This window comes from Terrapene carolina, unplaced genomic scaffold (genome assembly GCF_002925995.2).
Source record: "Terrapene carolina triunguis isolate 2854851 unplaced genomic scaffold, T_m_triunguis-2.0 Scaffold148, whole genome shotgun sequence".
Taxonomy (NCBI): domain Eukaryota; kingdom Metazoa; phylum Chordata; order Testudines; family Emydidae; genus Terrapene; species Terrapene triunguis.
The window spans coordinates 4644241-4669123 of NW_020664499.1; the positions used below are offsets into that span (position 1 = coordinate 4644241).

The window sequence follows — 24883 nt, forward strand, 5'->3', positions numbered from 1 at the left end:
AAACTAATATATAAAACTCAATAGGAATGCAGACAACAAATCTTATGGTTCACTTTTTCTATGAGTGAGACTGAAGGTAGCTGGACAGTATGGGAAGATGGAAAAAGTTTTCTCCTCCTTCTCTTCTCAAATGTATGAACAAGGGTTTTTTTAATATATTCTAATAGCATAACAAAAAATTATCTCGTAGTAAGCTTTCTACCAAGTCAAGTAATTGAAAGAAACTATTCTCACCAAAAGTGGCTGATCACTTTTTTACAATGATAATTTGTAAACTGAAATTCAGGCCATCCCATGCCCGGTGTAGACATCAGACAATGCAACAGTAGTAAAGATGAGCACCCCAAGAAAGTCTCACAGATGGTTATAAAAACAGTACTAGATTTTGATGCCTATAGAGAAGGCATTTATACAAGTAACAGTAACATCATGCAAACATACTGTATTTAATATTTTATGCAAACCACTGTATTGATACACTGTGTAACCAGTCCTATCCATGTAAAGTGAGAGGTAATATACGCATGGCTCATGGTCTATTACTGTGACTCTGAGCTATAGGATATTTTCTGGTGAGTTTCTGCTTAGATACTGCCAGTGGATGGTTTGTACATTTAAAACACCAGAACAGAAACTATGTGGTTCTCAATACCTTGGGAGTTCAATTAACACCCCAGAAGCTACTGTTGGATATCTCTTTCTCATGTAGGTACTTATAGACCACAACCAAGTCATGTCTTAATGTTCTCTTGGAAAAACTAAATAGAATGAACTGTACACAGTATTCCAGTAATATTCTCACTACCCTATTCATCTCCCTCCTTGATAGTCTCCTGCTTGTACATCCAAGGATTGTTCTAGCCCTCTTAACTACTGCATCACACTGGGAGCTCATGCTCACTTGTTACCTGCCATGACTCTAAATCCTTTAGAGAGTCACTGCATTCAAGGATATGTTTCCTCATCTTGTAAATGTGACCTACATTCTCTGTTGCTAGATGTATGACTTTGCATTTTGCTGTATTAAAATGTAGGTTATTCAAATGAGCCCACTTTACTAAGTGACCCAGATTATACTAGAGCAAAAGTTTTCAAACTATGGTCTGAGGGCCACAGAGAAATTGCTTGTGGTCCATGGAGAATTGACTGGTCACATGGTACTGCCTCCTTCTCCCTATTTTCAACTGCTAAATTGCATTAAACTGCAGCTAAAAATATATTAAATACTTTCCTAATATTTTTTTTCTATGTAAAGATGCAACAACAGCTGCCACATGACCCACACATTTATGAATGGTAGGGCAGGTTGCCAATGAGAGAATCTTTGTATTGAAATGTTGTCCATGTTGTGAAAAAAATTGAGATCCCCTATGCCAGAGGAATATACTCCTGAAAGTGAGGACTGCCAAAGAAACTACATATCAAAAGTGTTCTAGCTAGCTACTTCTTCATTAGCGCTGAAGCTAACCTAAACTGGAAATATAATAAAATAGGGAAATTTGATTCTCTCTTTAAAAGTTCAAAATTATATGATGATCTTTGTCTGATTTCATAGGTTGGTATTAGATTAAAAAATGATCAAATGACTTTGTGATATCAGTGAATATTTGGAAAAATCAGGAGATGTTCATTTTTCATAGCATTGGTCCAATGCATGGCATACAATGCATTTCATAGTTTGTTCCATTCACTGCTATTCACTGTGTATAAAAGACTAGGGATACATAAAGGAGATGTTGAGACTAGATGAAGTTCTGGTAGAAGTCCTCCTCTTCTAGAGCCCCAAGTTTATTATACCACACCGTCTTCTCCTCTGTTGAGAAACAAAATAATTCAAAAAGTTGGTATTATGGTTGGCTTGTTATTCAGATACATGTCATTGTGATGATAATTACGTTATTGTGAAGTTCACAGGTTCTTTTTTTTCCAAGTCACCAGGGCCGACTCCAGCATTTCTGCCGCCCCAAGCAAAAAAAAAGAGCCGCGATTGGCGGCGTCAGTTCAGCGGCAGGTCCTTCGCTCCTAGAGGGAGTGAGGGACCTGCCGCCCCCAAATTGCCGCTGGTGCTGCCCCTCTCCTTTGGCCACCCCAAGCACCTGCTTGTCACTCAAAAATCTTTTACCCCTGTACCTACTTGAATCAATACTTAGCATCACTAGCCTGAGCTATGTTTTGATAGCCTTTTGTAAGATAGCTGTACCATCAGAAGTACCTTCTTTTAGTTGCTTTTATAAGCCATGCAAACTGGGTAGAATTTGCTTGTGAGTAGCCGATGCTTGTATTGCCTGTACATCAGAGGGTGAGAATAAAATCAAACCTGTGTGAGACTCTGCTGTTATTTATTGTTAATAACACTGATAAGATCAATTTCTTTTTATTCCCATCACATACACAGTCACAAATCCTTATTTTGTGGTTAAGACCTAGTGCAGTACAAGATCTTCTGACAGATATGAAATCAATTCATGTGAGTTAATATTACGCATATATATTAAAGGTGAAACTGGAAATGCCACCTAAAGTTAAGTTTGCCTGGCACTTCCCATTATAAGACCCTGTTTTCAGGTGCTTGTCAGCTTGTTAAATTTTTACTGTTTGGGAGAAAATTTTCCATAGTGGGTGTCTGCCTCAGGCTGATCAATTTCCAAGAATGAGATTAAGGAAAAATATGTTCTTTTGCTCATTAAAAACATTTTTACAGCCATTTCATCTAGCATCTCCATGCTTTGGAACAAGGGCTTGACGTTTGTCGTAGGGATTACTAATGTGTCAGGGATATACCTTTTGCTCTTTCTTTGAAAAAACACACAGATTTATTAACATTTGAAAAATCTATTTGCATATGGTCAGTAGAGATTTGTTACCGTTTGGCAGCTGAATTCTCAAATTACTCCATCTGCACTGAGCATGCTCTATCCCAGGACTGTCAGGGCTATCTAGGACTTTCCCTGAATTGCTTCTTTTCGCTTCTGCGGCTGCTTTGGCACTGGGTACCAGTACTGAGAGCAGGCAAAATGTCACTCTTGTGTTCTTATTGTCCCCCCCCCTTCCCCTCCCCCACTTCTGGCATCCTGGCAGTTTGGAGGAGTAAGCAACATGACTCAAATGCAGAGGGGCCAAGAACCTGATGTCGCAGGGAGGAGAGTCGCTTAGGACAAGGAACCTCGGGTGGGAAGGCTGGGACTGGAAATTGGGGGGGGGAGGAAGAACGAGTGGGACTGGCTGGGCAAGGAGACTGTGACTGAGATGAAGAGTGTGGGAGTTGGAGACTGGGACCGGCTAGGTGAGGAGACTGGGTCTAGGATGAGGGCAAAACTAAGACAAGGAGCTGTGAGGAAGGGGAAAAGATAGGACAGTGACAGGCTTGAGAGGGTGGGCAGAATGGGTCAGGTTTGGGTGGGACAGGAGCAGCAAGGTCTGTGACCTCAAAGGAACACTGCCCTCCAGAATCTGGAATGGAACCCTTGATTCCTGAGTCTCAACATTTTTTCTGTTAGCAAATATCTGTGAAACCCAACCACTAGCAAAGTATGTGTCTCATCCACCTCTAGTGGATGACAACTTACTGTTGCTATCAGTTTCTCTGTTAGCTTGAGTAGCAGAGGTCTGTGCGGTAGTTCTAAAGATTCCAGCCATGCAGGTGTCAATATGATTCCATGTAATGGAATTTCTGATTTTTTCAGTTTGCTTTTTTAAAACCTAGAAAATTGTATTAATCCCTCAGACCTCAAGATAAAAAAATACATTGAAGTTGCCAAGTCAAGCACTCAAAAGTTAGGAAATGTCAGATTTAAGGTTACTTGTGCATCTTTAATTCATTCCCCTTGTGCACATGTATTATGGTACGGTCTTTAATTACATACTTTTTTCAGGACCTCTTGCTTCTTTCGTTGCACAGGATGGACTGTATTTTAGGAACAAATTCGGGTTGTGTAGTGATGAAGGCTATTGTCTGTAGGATCCAAGCCTCATTTGTTGCCAAAGTAGGAGCTGTGTCATGAATGAGGCAAGGGAGACTTTGTACATACAAAGTGCTATAAAATGCTAAGTACTCTGAAAAATCAGGCTGTTTAGGAAGTACTCAGCTACTATAGTGCTGAAAAACCCATGAGCCAATGAATAACTCTAGAGCAGGGTTTCCTGCACAGGGCCACAGGTCAAGCAATAAGGATAAAACAAACTATTGAATAGCTTTTTGTTCACTGAGCATCATCCATCCTATGCAGTGCATGAGGGAAGGGTCCTGAGCTACAGATAATATATGATCATGACAATGAGGACTGTGTCATAAAACATATGCACGAGGGACTGAATTAAGGTTGCACAGGCAGCCTTAAATCTGACATCACCTGACTTCTAAATGCTGATTTTGCAAGCTTAATATTCTTGTCACATAGGACTTTAATGTGTACATATATATATATGTGTGTGTGTGTGTGTATGTATAAGTATATGTGCAGATGCACACGCACAAGTACGTACACATTCAGTATATAAAATACAGCATATGAAAATGTTCTCTATTTAACAAAAACATTGTATATTTACCAGCATTATCCAACTCAACAATTTATCAGTAACTAAGGCTTGGTCTACACTCACCCCCCAAATCGAACTAAGGTACGCAACTTCAGCTACGTGAATAACGTAGCTGAAGTTCGAAGTACCTTAGTTCGATCTTACCTCGGTCCACACGCGGCAGGCAGGCTCCCCCGTCGACTCCGCGGTACTCCTCTCGTCTAGCTGGAGTACCGCAGTCGACGGCGAGCACTTCCGGGTTCGACTTATCGCATCCAGACAAGATGCGATAAGTCGAACCCAGAACTTCGATTGCCAGCCGTCGAACTAGCGGCTGGGTGTAGACATACCCTAAGACTATCTAAACATTTGATCCTATATTTTCCCCAAAATAATAAGGCTACAAATCATTAGCATTGCATGCACTTGCAATGTTAGCACCTTATGTCCATTCATGTATACATCTTATCTATTGCTACATTGGCATCTTTCCTAAAAGTCAGTGTCTGATATAAGCCTGCAAGCATCATAGTTTCTTTTAGTCCTTGTGTACTGTAAGTCTTGCATGTGTACTCTTATTACTCTTTAACTTACAAAGATTAAACTTGACCAAAACAAAAACAAAAAAAGTGAAACATTTGACAAGCTTTATTAAGTGTTTTGTCAAGTTAAGAGCTTAGTTATATTACACTTCAAAGTAAAAGAAGATGAAGAATAAGTATGGCTACCTGATACCTTATAATATTGCCTGAACCAAAAATACTCTGGTGCTAAACCTTTATGACAATACAGCAAATATTTTACACATAAGCAGAGATCAACACACACCATGTTAACTTACAATTTCCTCCATCAAACTGAGGTGCAGTCACTCTGTTAGGGTGGCTGGATTATTATTTTTTTCTTCCAGGGACTGCATAGCAATAGTTTTTTTAAAATGTTATATTCATTTTATGTTTTCCTCAGCAATAGCGACTGGTTGTCATGTACCATTCCCCTTGAGTGTATGTGTGTATTTATTATATTATGTACAATAATATAATATATACAGATAGGGGTCCCATTATTTCTCATTTCAAAAGAAATTGGCACAAGGATGTTTAAAATGGTTTAATTTTACAAATGACTCTTTGTACTGGTATCAAGTGGTGGTTTCCTTGGGGGATCTCTTCCCTTTTCACCATATCATGAACTTTTTCATCAGCCTGAATAATAGCGCAAGAAAGCTAAACTGCTCCGCTTCACACGTGGTTTTTCTGAGATGCTTTTTTTGCTTTGTTTTGGTAAAAGATGCTAATTATTTGATGGCTAGAACATAAGAAAGTAGTGACTTAAGAGCTGAAATGGTGATATGATTTTAAGGGAAGATACATGGTTATTGCAAATTTAAGTTCTGTAATGATACCCATTGTTGATGTTTAAGCGTTGATCTGATTGGAAATGTCAAAGAAGAAAATGGCTTCAAATTTCCTTATAGCCTTTCCTGACTAGTGGGTCCCCTAGAATAAAACAAAAATAGAGCATTTTGGAGCACTCAATTAAAAGTGATATAAACTCATAGCTTTGTCTTTTGTTTGTTTGTGTTTCATTGAGCAGTATATTAATCAATCCTGGAAACCACGTCAAGATTCAAGAAGGTACTTTAGGATTCTTCATTGCAAGTGATGCCAAAGAAGTGAAAAGGTAATTTGTTTATTGCATCTTTTTAATTAAAAAAATGCAGTCTCTTCCTTGTTTTATTCTTTACATTTAGAGCTTCGCCCCAACTCCCATAGAAGTCAGCAGAAGGATTCATATTTCTTCAATGGGGGTTGAATTGGACCAAATGTACATGCTTCTCATGTTGGACTTTTTCCCATGGCGAAAAAACTTTAACTGAAATAAAATGAAATAATAATTTTGCAGCACCTATGAAAAAGAACCAAAGAGAGAAATATTAAGTTTGGGGGTGAGGAGGGGTTAACCTCAAAAAACCCACTTTGGATATGGGCCAGATTATCTACTGTTGTAACGTAATTGACCCTAGTGGAGTTATTTGAGCAGAGAACGGGGTCCCTAGTTTTGGCCTAAGGTTTAGGTGTTTAGAGAAATTCTTTTATATAGGGACAGTTTCAGCAACCTCAACAAATAATTGTTGTGGGCAAACTGAGCAGTATTCATTCAGCATTACATTGGCGGTATGACATCCCCTTGTTACTATTCTTTATCAGAACTATATACTGTGTAGGTACATAATAATGAATCAAACTAAAACAGAGCAGTACTTCCCATCCAATGTGGGCTACTTTACCTGTTTAGCAGTCTAAGAACTTGGCTGTATCAGTGAGATTAGGGTTTGGAGTATTCAAGCTACAGTTATACAAGAAAACTTTGGTCTCATGCCTAGCAGCCACCAAGGTGTGTCATTATTAGACCCCAGTGCACACCCAGTGTCTCGTGATTATGAAGTCTTTAGAAAGATAAAGTGATGTCAGAAAATAATTTCTAAGATAACGAAATAACTTTTTAAAACATTTTGAAGGTAAATAGATTTTTAAAAACTAAAAAAGTAATTTGTTGCCTGGTCGTCCCTCCCAAATGTGTTACTCCAAAATGAAAAAGAAGACACTCCAATGTGCAAGAAATAGAGTTGGCTGCAATTTTTATTTTTTAAATCATGCTGAACTTGAGTTCAAGAATCAGATTATTATCTCAGAACTGGCCACCTTCTCCCTCCATAACCATTCCATCTTATAGGCCATGAAGACTTTCTTCCAAGGTGCAGCTGTGCTCATCCAAACAGTGGGAAGCTGTCTCCCAGAACCATCCTCCCCTCTTCAGCCCTATTGGGTTAGTCAATCCACAAGGGCAGGTCCCATATCTGCATACAGTACAGAGGTCTAACCACCTCCTCCTCCTCTGCTCTTACCACAGATTCCTGGGTTCTTGCAGATATACCTTCTCTGATTCTGGCTCATAGATATCAGGCCTGCTTAGCACCTGCTCAACTACAGGGCCCCTTCCAGCCAGCTGCAACATGTCAGAATTATTATAAACATTCCAACCTCCAGCTGCCTGCAAACCCAATTCTGCCAAATGATACCTGTGGGTTCCATCAGTGTCAAATGGCGCAGAAGTGATGCACTCAGAGAGGTGAAAATCAGCCCTTGACTAAGCCTACTCTGCCAAAGAAGCTACATTCTTTTCCAACTCCAAGACTAGCAGTCTCTGCAAGCCAGGGAATACTACCTACCCCTAGCAAAGTGACCCTACCTGCTCCTTCCCAAATAAACATTCCCCAACAGCCAAGCCAGCCACAGAGGGAGAAGGGGCACCTCTTCTGGTCTCCCTCCCCTTGTAGCTGGCCTCTAATGGAATGTCTCCTAATTTGCACAGGTGCCAGTGAATTAGGCCTTTGAGTCTCCTTCCCTATCTGTAAAATGAACAGAATAATACTGAGGTATCTCAAAGGGATAACATGCAGATTGCTTAATATTTGTTCAGTGCTATACTAGTGCTGCATATCCCAAGAGCTAAACTGTCGATTTAAGCCCCAGCCCTGCAAGAGGCACATGATTCCAACAGGTGCTCACAGTTTCCTCATCTCCCTTACACCAATTTTAGACTGAGGTAAGCATGTCGACATCAGTCTTGTTACCCCTCAAAAGGGCACTGCATGCATTCTCGCTGGTGTAACATGGTGGCCTGCCCTTGGGCTGGAGAGCCTGGGCTAAGCCAAGCCAAGCCTGATTACACCTGAGGGAAATCAAGCAATCCCAGGCTAAAAGACAGCAGGAAGCTTCAGTAGGAGGGGGCTGAGAGAATAACTGAGCCTGACATTAAGAGGAAGAAAGTTGTCTAGATAGGGTCCTGGGAGACACCATGCCCAAGAAGCAGGGCAGAGTCTGACAGACAGACCCTTTGGAAGCAAGGGGCTGTGCCAACCTGACATTGGGATAAAGACGAGTATGAGTTGTTCTGTTTTTCAAAGACTTAGTGTTATTTTGGCCTGCTGGGTGAGCGATGGACTGGGGCTGCAGCCTGTGTGTTCCCAGAAGTCTAAATAAGTAAGACCCCTTTTGGGGATTGTTTGAACTTTTTGAACTGGAGGAGTTCTTAAAGGGTCCTGAAGAGGTGGAAACACAGGCAGGGTGCTGACGAGCAATCTCTGGCCCAAAGGGAGACACAGGAGGCAGCTGCCCCTACTACAGCTGGGCCCTGCCCTTTCCCATCTCCAGCACCGCCTTTATGAAAGCTATTACAGTGAGCACTAGCCTCTCAAGCAACCTTTGAGCCCAGCAGGCAGTTCTTGTTCTCTCTCTTGCCTCTTTCCTTTTCCATGTGCACAAGGCTATTCACATGGTAGCACCAAGACACTAACCTGTGTATTTACAAAGTGTTTTAGCCATGCAGTTCCCCATTAAAGTTAATGGAGACCGCACCGGGAGAAACCTGGCATGGCCTTTTTGAAATGATAGAAGTTGAATAGTGAAGATATACTTAGAGTAAATTTACTCAGCACTTGTATATCAATTTCCATCCATGACAACAGCAAGTTGAAGCAGAAGCTCTGACTTGCCTTTTCCAGAAACCTTTGGCCAGAATTATGCAAGGTTGCTGCCTCTCTTCCCATATTCCCTAACCATTCTGTACAAAGCAGATCTTTATCAGATGTGCTTCAGCTAACGTAGCCATTTATGAAAATTGCCAATTTCACCTTTGTAACTTGATGAATCAGAGTCAGAAAAAATCTTCCAAAATTGAGAGAAACTGAATCCCCCTCCATGAATTCTCTGCCTTTGTTTTCAAACAAGTGATGGATGCTTTAATGGGATCTGAATGGCAATAAAAAAGATTCTAGGAGAGTAAAAAACAGGATTTTTACCTAAGTACAATAAAACAAAAGCAAACATATGTTATATACTTGTAGCTCAAATTAAATGTTTTTGTTTATGTGTTATGTGCTTTAAGAGATGCTGGCAAGTCTTTTAGGTTAGAACTATACCATATTGCAATGCATATTTAACACTGTTTATGCACCATAATTTGTAGTAGAGTAATTTTGTATATTGCTAAAACAATGATTTTTTAATGTTTTTTTAAATAATAGGTACATATTACACACCTTTATGTTAAGGATTTATTGAAGAGAATAGCTGTATATAAAAGGTTGAATGCTAATAATGTGTCATAGGTACAATATGAGTGGTGTCTTTTTATCATTCTTTATCCACTTACATTTTATTATGCATTATGGAAATCTATTTGTTTTAATTCTTTTATCAATATGGTAATTTCATTTTTAAAAGCATCTGAGTCACTTATTCTTGGTCTTGCACCTAGGGTATGCCTGCACTGCAATCTGCAGTGTGATTGGAGCATGGGTAGACATACCTAAGATAGCTTTCCTCATGCTAGCACAGCTAAAAATAGCAGAATAGGTGCCGCGGGCTTCAGTGCAGCCTAGCAACATGGGTCCCTGGCATGCTTATACAGCCCCTGCTGAGGCTCATGCCTCTGTATCGATGTTGCTGGTTTTAGCCATCTAGTGCAGGTATGTCTATCCAAACATCAATCCCACCTCAGACTGCAGTGTAAACATGCCCAGAGAGTATCATGGGCATGTCTAGTTCAGCAATGGGATCTGGCAGCATGGACCCCACACCTGTGCAGCATCTGTCTAAACTCGTAGGGATTTGGGGAAGGGTCTGTGCTAAAGGATCCTGCTTCAGAAGTGGGATCTAGAGCTGGATTAAATGTCTAAAGGGGGAACTGCAAAAACTGGAGAGGAAATGTTGTCCAACAGAAATAGTAATAAAATCCCATAGTCAGGAGAGAGGTGCCTCCCTGGAGTCCACATGGTCCATAGAAGAGTAGAGACTGCCACTCCTGAGTCCCAATCCTATCTCTGACAGTGACTGGCTTGAATATATTATTTAGCTAGTCCCCATAGCAGGTTTAGAACTCAAGACGGCTAGTGCCATGCTGACTCCACTAAACCCTGCTGCTTTCCTGGCAGGTCACTTAAACTTCCTGGACCAAATTCAGACGTTTGAATTAAATTAGTTTCAATTGTTTTGTGTAGATTAAATTCACAATTGTTTGAATTAGACCCTCTTATACTAGCTTGAATCCATGTACCTTCCCATTAAACTAATCATACCAGCTGTACAGGTAGGTAAAGGAGTCTACAGACATATCTACACTACAAGTTAAGTGGGGAGCCGGGAGCCCAGATGGCAGCCTGGCCCAGAGCAGGGAGCCAGGAGCACGGGCAGCAGCCTGGCTCAGAGCCGGGAGCCCGGGCAACAGCCCATCTCAGAGCCAGAAGTGGGAACACTAACTCTGCAGTGTAGACCAAGCCTACATGGATATCAAACAGCAAGAAGAATGTATAAGTTTAAGTAGAGAGGGGACTACTTGTAGCTCTGATATAACTGCAAAATATTTTTGTGATTAAAATGTAAAAGCCCACTGAACCTTTACTCAATACTCAAAATGAAGAAAAAAGTTTCATTTCTCTTTCATTCTATTTTTACCCCAGCTTTGTCTGTGCTTGGGGTTCCAATCTAAAGTATTTAAATGTTCTCAATAGACTTCTAGCCAGGCCATTAGCAGGAAGTAGCAGATGTGGCTTTCTGGCAAGGCTTCCAGCCCAGTTTTGTAGAGACAAGAGGTTTGGATGGTCTACAGAGAAGTAACCAAATTTTGAGGCTGATATCTGAACCACATCTTTAGATATTGTCAGGTTCCCCATTCCTAATTAAAAACACCAGCCATAGGTCAAACCTGGAAAATATCCATTGACTCCACGTAGCCTGAGAGCTTGGACATATGTGACAGACTGGCTCTTTGACTTTGGACAAGTCCCTTGATTTCTCTAGGCTCCAATTCCCCCTTTTGTACAGAGAGGATCATAACACCCACCTTTAGATAATGCCCTGCGATGGAGCACAGGAAAACATCTAGAAATAACTCTGCGGGCCTTGTCACCCCTGCACATAGTCCTAGTCACTCCCTCTTTACTTGTGCTTCTGGGATCTGGAAGATGGATTATGTTTTTCCTTACATCAGGAAAATACCATGCTCCCTGTGCCCTCACCCTTTCTATAACATCCCCGCACAGTGTGAAACATTCATAAACCCTTGATATTTTTGTCTAAATGAATTAACAGCCCTTTCATTTACACTGGAACCAAGACTATATTCATCCATGTCCCTGTGTATTTGTTGCTTATTTTTCTTTCCAGTACCCAAGGACTGTAGATTCTTCTGTTCCCATGGCCTCTCCTATTTCTGGAACCTTCAGGCCACCTCAAGTGCACGAGCAGTATTACCTGCAAGACGTGTGGTGTGACCTCAAGTCACCCCTCATTTCCATCTGCCTGAATTTGTAGAGAGGAGTCTGGGTCAGAGGAGGCAGGCAATGGGGGAAATTTGGCAGATGCTGAAGTGTGGTATGGCCCAGTTGTCATGCCAGCAAAAATATGTGTATATTATAGCAGCCCAGATTGGCTCAGTTAGAGGCTAGCAGTGTGATCTTCATGAAATATACATGTGTCACAGCACTAGTGTGTGACATACTGATTTGACAGGCTTGTGAAATCTCCTGTGGGCAGTTTGATGTATGTTTATTAAAACATAATTTTATTTTAATGATATGTAAAGTGTTATTGCACACTTACCCTTCCTCACTTACCCTACATTCTGCATACTTCACCTAGCAATCTGCTCTTTGATACACAGTAACAGGCAATTTGTAAAAGCCTAAATAGACAGAGAGTTAGGTAGGTCATCTTGTGTATTACATAGTTTTGTTTGCTTAGGGATTTTTGCTAAGGGTTAATAATGCAGTCAAAACTAGTGTAATTCTTCTCTAATTGAACCCTGATGGCAAACGAAAAGAAGTCTGAACCAAGAGGACAGTAGTCCCCATGTTTGTTCACTGCTTTTTAAGAACCTGATTTTCAGACACTGGCTTCCATTTTTACAGGTGGAAATAATAGCATGCATGATATTATTGACCACAATTTAGGTCACAATGACATTGAAATCACCATTATGGAGGTCCGGTGGAGGCTAGACTGCAAACTTGGCCTTAAAACCTTAGCTGGCTCTGAATTCGTGACTTTCAGGTCAAGAACAGTGAACTCATTTCATATGTGCCTTGACGATGAGACTCATTGGATGCTGGCTTTCAAAGATGAAAGGCAAATGATCTGATCCACTGTGTCATATTTATCAACCCTTCTCCTAATTATTTTTCAAATGAAAGTTTATTAAAAGAAGCACTAACTTGAATCATAGTCTTGTGTTTGAAATTAATGGTCTTGCAGCAAATATTTCCTCCTTTAAATGTCTAAACCTTTCCAAAGATTAAAGGAAATTAGTGCTGGCATGTTTCATTAATTTGGCAATGTAGCAGGAGGAAATGTGGGACTAATTTCATTTGTGTGGATTAAGAAATGTGTCAGTTTTTCCGTTCTGTCTCTCCAGGGCATATTTTTACTGCAAGGCCTGTCATGATGACATCACAGATCCCAAAAGGATAAAAAAATGTGGCTGCAAACGGCGTAAGTAATATTTCTTCTCCCTCCCTTTTCCTCCCCCTCCCCCTTCAGGAACTGCTCAGCCTTAAGGAATCTCTTTAAATGCATTTATGTGTTTTACACAGTGGTGCAGAAAGGGTAGGAAATAAATACATGGCAATGCAGTTAAATGTCATTTGTAATTCTAATGTGAATATTTTTAAAATTAAATTTCACACCACTCACTCACACCTGCAGCTTCATTAAAATGCCTGTTTGTGTCCAAAGTTAACAAACTTCAGATAATTAAATCAAGATGAATCTGTGCCCACGGCATTTATTTGTGGGCAGTGGAACGTTCTGAGTCTGAGTAGATGAACAATCTTATCCACATGGGGCCAAATTCTGCCCTGACTTGCACCCTGTAAAAACCCATTACTTGCAATGGGCTTCCGTGAGGCATAAGGGCAGAATTTGGGCCTTGTATAATATAATGTAACATGTAAAGTAAGCTAAGAAACAACACTGAGCTACATAACAATGCTGAAATAAAATATTATGATGAGTCCCATAGGCTCCATCCTGCTGTCATTCTGCAGAGGAAGTCCAAAAGTCGATGGGAGTTCTGTGCGCAGAAGAAATGCTGGACTGGTCCCTTAAATAGGACAAAATTCTGCTTTCAGAGGTGTTCAGCAGACTTCAGTGTTTATCACCTGCTTTACCCAGGTTAATAGAACAGTGGTTGAAGTCAGCAGGAGATTTGTGAATGCAGAGAGAGCAGAACATTGGAGTGGAGACCTGGTTTTGTTTTTTCTTTATATTTATGCAGGAATATATCTGGCTCTTTAATTTTGGTGGACTTTCTGCAGTCAGGTTACCCAAACCAAATGCTCACACAGTAGATTTGAAGTATAGATTTCAAATGTAGGCATGGGGATTCCTTCTCTTAATGGATATTTGAATATCATGTGTACACTTACATGGTTTAGATGATATTCTGCCATTAAAAACCACATGACCCTGTTTAGAGTCACAAGAAAAGTGGGTTGGACTGTCTCAGCCGAGTCTGCCCATGCTTCTGCTCCTGCTCCTTTTATGATTCCCAAAACACTGTGGCCTACTGATTGCTGTTGTCTCACTACAGTCTTGGCATTTGGAAGAAAGGGCTAGACTTGGACCTTCACACACACCAGGAAAAGGGTACTTCTACTCAAACCATACCAGAAAATGAAATTCTCTGTAGAGAAAAACAATACTATTAGAGTCCGTAAGGACAGCCTTCCTCTTCTCTCCCAAAAAAAGACACGATCAAGGAGAACAAGGTTTCTACATTGTTTCCTTAAGGTAGCATAATAGAGACAGAGGAGCTGAGACTTTAATGGAGAATGGTAGCCACAATAGTCACAGTGAATGCAAAGTTCGTGGAAATCAAAGATATGCATGCCTGTGTGGAAGGAACGCATGCATTTGCCTAACATATTGAAAAAAATTGTTCAAGAACAGCTTCTCCATGTGAGAATGTTACTCTGGAACTGCTGCCAAGGTCAGTGAGACTGATGAGTAAGTTCTGGTCAGGCAAGTGAAAACTACCCGCGGGTTCCTGCAACTCAAAGCTAATTTTCCCCCAGGATTTCCCAAAACACTAGGGAAGGGGAAACATATAACCAACATAGGGGAGCTGTTGTTGCCTCCCTACCCTTTATGTATTTTTATTTTCCCCCACCCCACCTTTCATACCTGTAATACTATGCTGTGCTCATGTGTACAGGCTTCTATCAAATTCTCCAAGAGACTTGGTATTGTTTGGATTCAAGACCTACATAGATGGGCCACATTTAACTCAAATATATTGCAACATATGAACAAGCAACTACAATGTAAAGGGCAGAAGCATGAAACGGAATAAAATGTTCAATTTTGGGAAGCCCGGGAGAAGAAAACTCCTTGGAAAGAGACCAACCAACGCAGTATAAAACAGCAGTAAGCCCCTGTCAGGGCTAGAATGACAGCCTCTGCATGTAGCACTAGGAAATGCTCCAAACGACATAGTCACACACATCAGTCTAATGCATTAAAGGGTGTTGGACAGATGTGGAATGAAATGATGGAGTTAGTGAGGCTGAAGAAGGAGCCTGTCAGAGCCACCACACTGAGCACTGAACACCAAGGGGGTAATCTTCTGAGTCAGGTGGAGGGAAAAAAGGCAATGATGGCAAAGTCTAATATGTACTCAGAATATTTTCTTGGTTTGGTCTCTCTCTCTCTCTCTCTCTCTCTCTCTCTCTCTCACACACACACACACACACTTGTCAGAACAGCTGATAACAGCTTAAGCAGCTGCATGTTCATAACTATTAACAATAATTCAATACCTTTGTTTTTAAAGTCCTGTCAATCAGTGAATGATATAAGCCAAGATTTTCAAAGGTAATGGGTGATTTTTGGTCAATCGATTTTTGGATGCCCAAATTTGAGACACCTTTAAAAGGTCTGATTTTTAGAGGGCAGATGCTCAGTAGTATCTGCAAATCAGGTCCCTTGAAGGTGTCAAACTTTGGCCCTCAAAATCACTAGTCACTTTTGAATATCTTAGCCATCATCTCCACATATACGGTGCCCGAATTGTTTGTCTTAAAAACACAATCTAACTAAAACAAAACAGAAATTACAACAAAACATCATTACCTTCTAAATTGTGGGGCTTGGCTGTCAACTTAATTTACAATGAGATTGTGAACAGTTCAGATATATTTTTTTTAATTAATGAGCAACAGAATCAAAATTAGAGACAGTGGATTTCAGGTGACATGTAAAATGAAATGAAGGGATGAAGATAAAACTATCAGCATGTACAGGTGAATGAAATGTGAAAGAATGTCTTCTTTACATGGAAATCTTAATTATTATGGCATTAATTACATGCAGCTTCCTGGGACAGTTGAAAGCCATGTTCTTTAATAATGCATCTGAGGTTTCATGTCCCTTTAGATATTGTCTGAATATTAACTGTGGTATTGTCAGGGTCTATAAGTGAGCCTGACCTACATAGCCATTTGTCCAAACCTGTTAGGCCTAGTATTAATAATTCAAGTAAGAACTATGCATCTCCACGAGGCTAGGGATAATTAAAGTAACTATGCTTTCCTTTCACAGTTTTCAGCCATCCGTCCTTCTCCCTCCTCTCCTTACTGCCTGAATAATCTGTAAATGTTCACATTACATTGTCCAGAGAGAGATATAGAAATTCTATTCACAAACCATTGATAATTTTGTGGTATATTTAGCTTATGTTTTCAATTTCTTTCTTATTTAATTTCATTGTATCTTTTCAGCAAAGGGCCAAATGTATATACGTATATATTAAATGCAGCCATGCTGGGATGAAATCTCTAACCTGGATGATTCACACTTTCTGTTTCTTTCATTCTGTATAACAACTCTTGTCTAATTCTCTATACATTTTTTCCAGCCACTTGCTTGCGGCAAAGGGTGGGGGTTGAACCCCGGAGGGACAGATCGTGTGTACTTTGATGTTTTTAAAGGAATGTGTTGTAACCTGTGAAAATTGACAAATTTTTGATTTATTTTTCCTCTTGCTGCCTTGGAACACGGTCCCTACTATATTTTAACTGCACACTGATAGTGATCTATTGTGAGTAAAAACGGGTTCCCTGTAGCCCAGAGTGCGGTCCAACCTGTCTTTCTCTAGCAGAGACTTTTTTTTTTTGTTTTGTTTAGTAGTTTGGTTCTTTTCTTTAATATTTATGTTGCATGTAGCAGTGACGTCATACCCCCACCTTTCTCATCCTTTACACTCACACGGATCAGGGCGACGTTGAAGAAAATACAGCAGTTTCCTCCACCTCTCTCTTTCCTCCCCAATCTTATTTTTATCTCCAATGGAAAATGAAGCCTTGACAATGGCATTTCCTTTAAATGACTTTGGACTTCTCATTACTTTTTAGGGATGCCAGTTAGGCTGGAGTAATTACCACTATAGCACTGTTTGCCTGGTTAAGTGGAATTCATTGTTGGGCTTGTATTCAAGGTCTTGGGCTTGTATTCTCTGCTGCTTAGCTTCATTTCATGACAGAAAGGGCATACAGCAATTCCCCACTGTCCCTTCCCTCCACCCCCAGCACCAAAAAAAATAAGCCAGGCAATGAATTAATTGTGTGATCAACTTCTGATGCATAAACCTAAACCTATCCTTAACTGGAGACAAGTGACTCTACAGTGGTAATTATTTTCCCCCAGTCTATGAAATTTCCATTGCTGTAAAATTAATGATACATGTGTATGGCCCAATTATGCTTTCAGTAGCATAACTCTGAAGCTTATTACAGACCCAGTATGAACTTTATAGACCACTCCGTCTGAATCTGAGCCACAGCATTGTTAATTCTACAGTATCTATGGAGGCCCTCAGTCATCGACCATTTCTTAGTGCACACATGGTCCTGGTAGTTAAAATAAATACAGCATTTGGGAGGTGGAGAACAGTTTACATTTGCACTCATTCGATGTACAGGCACTCCAAAGAAAATACATTGGGGAGGGGTGGGGTACTGCTACCATACTTACAGGATTATTCAGAGCTTCTCAGTATGACTAAACTGTTCCCCAAGAGTTTCAGGGACCAGGATTAGATAGCTCAAGGGTATAATGAGCCACAGTGGTACCACTGGGAGCCCACTAACCACTCATTTTAACCGTGGCTACTCCAAACCTGTGAGGTTACCATTTTTTTTACCATTCCCCCAAATGTTACTCTTGTTAATTTGTTTTAAGATAGCAAAAGCTTCTGGCGTTCTTGTGCTAAGTGCTACACAGTCACATAGGAACACAAGGACCTAAAGAATCCAGGAAAGGCAGTACTTCTGGGAATAACGTCACAGTGTTAGCCAATCAGCATATCCAAATGCTGTAATACCATTTATTGTTGGGAGGTACATTGAGGGAATGGGAATCTACCACTCCACATAAGGTGCTGAACAACACAGTTGAAAGCATTAACTAGCTTAGGAGCCAAGTTCACCAACCTGCCTATTTGAGACCATTAGTGATGACAGAATTGACCACTTGCATTTTAACTATTTACAGTTCAGCCAGATAAAACCTTCCGCCTTGTTCTTGGACATAGATTTATAAGTGATTTTTATATGCACACTGCTTCCAGGATTAAGACCCAGAAATTTAGTACTCTGAATGAGGATTTTATTGCTGACATTAGTAACTCTGGGACTTAACCCAGCATCCTCAGGGTCTTACCCTGATGTCAGCTAAAGGCAGTGATCTGATAGGCCTGCTTGGTTCCCCAGTCTCTGTTTTGTTTTTAATTTCAGTTCCTATCCTCAGTAAATCAGGATTTGAAAACAAATGTCCAGTTCCCACTATAATAATCTTTGGTCCAGTAGAGATCAATTAGCAGTATCAGGACTATTAAGACAAAAATAAATAGGTTTAAAAGTGAGATTATAATCAGAAGAGTGAGACTGTAAAAATGACAAAATGGGGGATTTGTTTATTATTTCTCAGTTATTTCCATATCAAATTTGTCCTTATTTTACAAGATAAGGCTATTTTTCTTTCTTTGCACTCTGCATATGCCATATAGGATCTAGGATTCAATCTGTGTTCTTTCTGTAGTGTACATCATCACCACTAATAAAGATTCTGCAGTCAGAACTTAGGTGACTATTTAGCTAATGATGCAAAAGGTACAATATGATCCTTCATTTATGCAATTGCAGATTAGTTTGATTGCCATCGAACTACTAATATTACTGCCCACAATTCATACGGGGAATAATTATTCACAGACACAAAATTGTTCCAAGAAAAAGAGGGCTAGGTTGAGTCCGGCTTGGAAGACCAAAGCCACAGAGATATTGAAGAATCCATGTTTACATAGTCATTTTTCTGAGTATAATTCACCTTGAGCTGAAAGAAGATTCAAAGAAGAATTTTTTTTTTTAAATAAATACGCAACTTTGCCTTAGTTCTTCTAGTAGTTTCAGCCCCCTTAGAAATGAATGGAGGAAGTATTAAGAACACATTGGCTGAGTGTCCCCTGAAATTTAATGAAGAAAGGGTCATGAAGACGTATGAAAATAAAAATGAATTGGTCTATAAAAATGTCATTAATTCAAAACATGCAAGTCTTTTCTAAAGTTACTGAAATACAGTAGAATGTGCAGATTGTCCACTCACTTCACCTGCTGCTCCTGCGGTTTTGGCTGAAGAACAAGAACACCCTGTGAATTTCAGGAAACAGCTAACAAATTGCCTATGACTGACATCACTTAAAGACAGAAATTTGCAAAACTTGCAAAATAGCTTGCAGGCTGCATTTGGTGGTCTTGAAATTGCCCTGGAACACAGTGAAACAACGGAGAGCTAGCTTTGTCTGTTGTGTTAAGAGAAAATCAATTGTCACCAGTTTGACATGCTGCTGTATTTTTAAGAAAACTGAAATTGTGCTGTGGGAAGCCCTTTCAATTTTTTAGACTGATAATGTTAACCAACGTCGCCAAAAGGCAATCAAATAAATATGGTCTTCCTTTAATGCTGCTAGTTGCTTTATACCATAATTTATTTGTAAAGTTCCCCTTTGTTGTCATTTTACTTGCTGTGGATCATGAGAACTTGATGAATTGAAATGACATCATATCTATTTCAATTCTTAATGGTAGCTGGGTGCTTTTTTACTCACTGCCAATCAAGTGACCTCCAGTCCACATTCTACTTAACCAGCTGTTGTTTGATAGAGATCCACTAGGTGTCCTCATAGATCTACTTTTTGTTACCATTGAGGTCCATGAGTAAAGCTACTGTTAGTGATGGGTGGAGCAATGAGTTCAGGATCACTGTATGGTAACATAAAACATACAAACAAACAGAAAGCAATCAGCAGAGAAGAAGGGGTGCTTTGTCCTGCTTGCTCTAGACAAGGAACTGTTATTTGACAACTTATTTAAAGAACAATTGGCAATTTCCCTTGCTTTCTTTTGTGGCTGGAAATATTCCCCATTACTCTTTGTGAATTTTAAATGACACCTCACTCAGACAATCCTAGGTACTTTCTTCTAGACATTTTGACAGGGCTTGGGGGACTTTGTGATCAGAAAATGAGGTGTTGCCAGAGTGCTAGACACTCAGCTTTCTCCTCTAAAGTAAAAATGAAGAATGTCAGTCTGTTTTAAAAACTGCAGCAAAAAACATTTGTGCCAATTTTAAAATTATAAAATAAATGAAAACTGAGATTTGAAGTCTAAAATGTTGATAGTTTTGGAAACGTTTTTTCCAAATAGCTTAAAAATCTTGCCTTAATTTCCTGCTTTTATCAAATAGTTTGTGTCAGTGGAACAGCTACATTTTGATTCATTAGCAGAAACCAAATTTCACTGGCTTGAATTCAGATACATAGGAATGCCCTCTGGCTTTGTTTTGTTTTATTTTAGAGGTGCGGGGGTTATGCCAAGAAGAGGGAGCTGCCATTCCCTTCTATCCATTTATTTTTCAAGAACCTAAAATAGGAAATTAAGTTGTGTTATGTTCTGTTTTTATTTTCACCAGAACTGCAAATAACAGTTCCGTTCTGCATCCTGATCATTTCTACAAGGGTATGGTAGAGAATGATTGGATTTTTATGCAGCTGCTACAGGTATCATATGAATTTAGCATCCATCCAAAAGGCTGTACAAAAAGAGCCCCTTATCCCCTGCTGATTACCATTTTTTATTAATATTTATGGAAGTTTAACAGGAAACAGTATGTGTGTGGCTGAACCATCTTTAATCATTTCTGTCTTGTCTTTGATCTTCTCACTAATCATCCTTACTAATATTCCATGTTTTAATTTAAATTTATTTCGATATTGTATTTGGTATGAATGTAAAATGACTGTGTAACAGGAATGAAGAGTTACAGCATGTTTTCTTTACAAAATGTATTGCTTTAATATGTGATTGCTTAAATACTGGTTTAAACCCTTATAGCAAGTCTTTTTTGTTACATTTATTGCCAGGTTAAAGCCTGTTTCTTGCATGTTAACAATGTGAAATATCAAAAAATGATGCATGGTCTCCAGAACAACCAATAATAATAATAGTTAAAAACAGTCCCTGAAAGGTGTGGGTTTTAAGATGTACCTGACAAACTTTCCCTTATTGAATAGAAGGATTTAAATTGTCCACATCATTGGTTTAAGTCTGATTAAAATGGTTCAAAAAGTTTTCCTTCCCCTCCTTCCCTGCCCTTAACAATGATTTTTTTTTTATTTTAATAAATGTGTCATAGTTTATTATTTTCTGTTGACAAAATATGGCTATAAGTAACTGAAAACCAGGGACTGTTACTAACCAACAACATAGTATTACAGAATTTTCAGATACTGTGTTTCACTACAGCATTTGATTAGAAAAAATCCTTCAAAAGAGCTGTATTTTAAACCCAAAACGAGTCTTTTTTTCCCCTCACCTAGTATTACTTTCTGGCAAGTACCCTTTATCTTTTTTCTATGGAACTCCACATGTTGTTAGAGTGAAAAACAAAATAATAAAGTAAAAAGAGGTGTAATGGAAACATCTAATCAGTTTATGAGCAAATGTCTCCCCTACTTTGTCCCCAACTTTTAGTTTTAAAAGTACATGCTGGGGAGAATTAGGAGAGGGAAACATGGATGAACCAAATGCTGTTTTGAATTTTCTGTGTTGTCTAAATTTGTATGCATCAAAAGCTGCAGTGGAACCCTTTATACTAAAAGCCAAGCTCTGAGGAATGATGTACCATGCACTGAACGGGCCTGATGCTGCATGATGACTTTCTGAACAGCTGCAAGATAACTTGACTAAGATGCTAAAAGAACATGCCACTAGAAATGCAATTAACGTTTTAGAGGAATGGAGTCACTGCTGAAGAGATCACTCATTCATCTCCCTCAATGCCTGTTTTCCACAATCATAACGTTACCCTTGCTTGACAAATATACTGTATGGCAAGTCACAAAGGTCTTAGAACAGGACTTGACCCATTTGAGAGAGATAAATCCCTTTTTCCTGGTGACTGTAGCATTCAAAAATGGCAAAACTGAGGGGAAATAATTTAAATAACACCACCATTGTAACATAAAAAAGACTTCCTAATGGAAGCTACAGGCCAAAGAAACTTTACCTTTTTGGCTACTTTTATATTTGAAGGTTTTGCTTTTGGCTGTCAATGTTCTGTTTAAGTGGCAGTATAACTAAGCCAGTTCATGCTAAGGCATTACCAACAATGATGGTTCAGTGCAACATCTGAAACTATTTTCAAGTGGCATTTATTTTCATCTTCAGATTCAAATTGTGAATAAGATAAAATTGGGCAATGATACTTTCGAGTAATTTTTAAATTAAACATGTTACATTTATAGCAAATACACATCGAAGATAGTATCACCGTTTTGGGTCCATTGCTTAAAAAATACAAATGGATTTTGCTGATGCTAGCACATCTTTTTGAGTTGGTTTCTAAGTAAGCATTTATTTATTTGCTTTCTGAATTGACATCTGAAGACAGTTGTGATGTTCAATCACAGTTCCACTTGGAGCAGAAAATATGCCGATGATTGGTTCAGCATGTTCCAATGGACCAATGTTCTGTGTGCTTTTGGTGATGCCTTATTTGTGAATTGACTTTAATGTCAAGCATATTTGCCATTATTAGCTGAATCTCTCATGTGAACAAATTTTGGTATTCTGTCGAGAGTCAATTTCAGTTCCTGAAGGCATAATGTAAAGTCACTAAATCTTTCAGGAAGTTTTGTGAAGATGTCTTGTAACTCTCCAATAACATGTAATTTAATGCAACAAAGAAACTTCTCAGGCACTGTTTAATACTGAGAAATTATTAGCACTTTTGAGAGGCTCTCTGTCTGTTTTTTTTTAAATAACTTTGATGTTTGCCACAAGCAATGTAGGTCCAAATTATATGATTGATTAACATCTTTAAATTTTTCTCTCTCTTTTTGGCCCAGCAGTGTTAATTGTGCCAGGGGAAAAAAATGTTGTTAGGATTTTCTGTTTTTACTTTTGTTCTTTTTTTAATCCAAAAATCTGATTGTAATTAGCAATTCTTCCCTATGTCTGTGGTCACCCTATAAGACTTAGGGAGAATATAAAGAGTAATTTATCTTTTCCCTACTTTTGATGTGCAGCCAAACTGTTATCAATAATCACATTGCATTTTTTTCCTGGGTCAAGACTGTTAAACATAAACTAAGGCCTGTATTAAATCCCTTAAGTTACCTTCCAGCTGCCTTGTTATATATATATAACCTTGCCATTAACCTGCTGCTCTTCCTCTCCTCCCATCCAACATATGGTTATAGCCAAGATGTCCATCTACAAGAGAATGAAACTGGCATGTTGTTTTGATTGCGGACGCTCTGAGCGTGACTGCTCTTGCATGTCAGGCAGTGTACATAGTAACATGGACACCCTTGAGAGAGCCTTCCCACTTTCTTCTGTCTCTGTTAATGATTGCTCCACCAGTTTACGTGCCTGTAAGTTTTAACACCAACACATGCTGTTCCATGTCTGTGGTGTCTGTGGTATCATCCCTGTCTTGTGTCGTACATTGTAGTTCTGTGAGTTTTACTGGGCTGATGCTTTTTTTCAGAATTAGTTTTAATATAGCTCTATATTTATGTATGATCTGGTTTGGGGTTTTTTAATACCAACATTTAATTTATTAATTAATTTGCTTAATGTGCTTCTTAAATAGTGCGTCTTTGCGGCAGCATGTGGGACCTTAATAGTGCAGCTTGGTGATGTTTTTGTTTTTATTTCGTGCATACAGTATAAATTGTCATTAATTACACAGTAAAGTAAATGCCTTATTAATGGGGGGGGGGAGTCTGTGTCTAAATCTGTGACTACAAACTGGTTTTAAAAAAAACCCTATCAATTCAGTGGGCAGTTATGATAGCAGTGTGGTTGAATGGCATACAGTAGGCAGTGGAAGTCTCCAATGGAGGATACAATTTGTAGCTGAAGCTGGGGTTGTTTTTGTTTTTTTCCCATTAGCCTTGCTCTTTGTAACCCTTCATTTGCTGTAAGGAAGGAAGTCCTCATTCAAGACGGACACCCCAGAAGGCTTAGTAGAGATGGATGTACCCAGTGTAGAGCTATTTCATCATAAGCTTCTCTTTAATGAGTCTACCCTGACGCAAGCTCCTGTCATGTAGTCCATCGCAAAGTACCCCTGAATAGAGGAGGAGCGTGTCACTCTTTAAAAATGCACCTCTCGCAGGTGACAGTGATTAGCACCTATCATGAACAAACCACAAATGCTCTTCTGAAGACATAGAGCAAAGAGGGAGGAGCAATGCAAGTGACTGTTAACTACATTATTGGGAGCCTGAGCACAACTGTTCCTTCAGTGATTTGTAAGCAGTCGAGGAAGATTATTATTGACAATAACTGCCACCCTGTTCAAATATCCATAACAGGCAAAACTATGTCTCAGACAGGGATTGTTTTCTTTCTCCCTATCCAAATGGATGGGCAAAATCAGAGTATCTGGTAGGAAAGACATAGTTTTGATCAGGAAGAGCAATCACCTGAGATGTATGGCATGGCACACAGGAACTCCACCAAGTGCTGAGTACAATGGGATTAGTGGATGTTGCATCCAGTAGCTTTTTGATACAACATAAATACAGTATTTAGTCACACCTGCTGAATGCCTTAGCTCCAGCTATTTTGGTCTGTGATCCATTGATCCAGAGAGACAGACTCTTGGCACATAATCGTAAAAGCCTTGTCATTTGAAGTTTTATCTAGTGGGGTTTCTTGGTGATGCAAACCCTCTCTGTG

The 24883-nt window shown here is 39.4% G+C and overlaps 1 protein-coding gene across 2 annotated transcripts in view; it reads left to right on the forward strand.

Annotated features, from left to right (window-relative positions):
• LOC113406893 (calcium-activated potassium channel subunit alpha-1) overlaps positions 1-24883 on the forward strand; it is a 911445-nt gene that overhangs the window by 761735 nt on the left and 124827 nt on the right. For both annotated transcript variants that reach the window (XM_026653744.1, XM_026653746.1), the window contains exons 17-18: positions 6115-6201; positions 12994-13070. In XM_026653744.1, coding sequence (XP_026509529.1) covers positions 6115-6201; positions 12994-13070 — 164 coding nt within the window. The remainder of the gene's footprint in view (positions 1-6114; positions 6202-12993; positions 13071-24883) is intronic.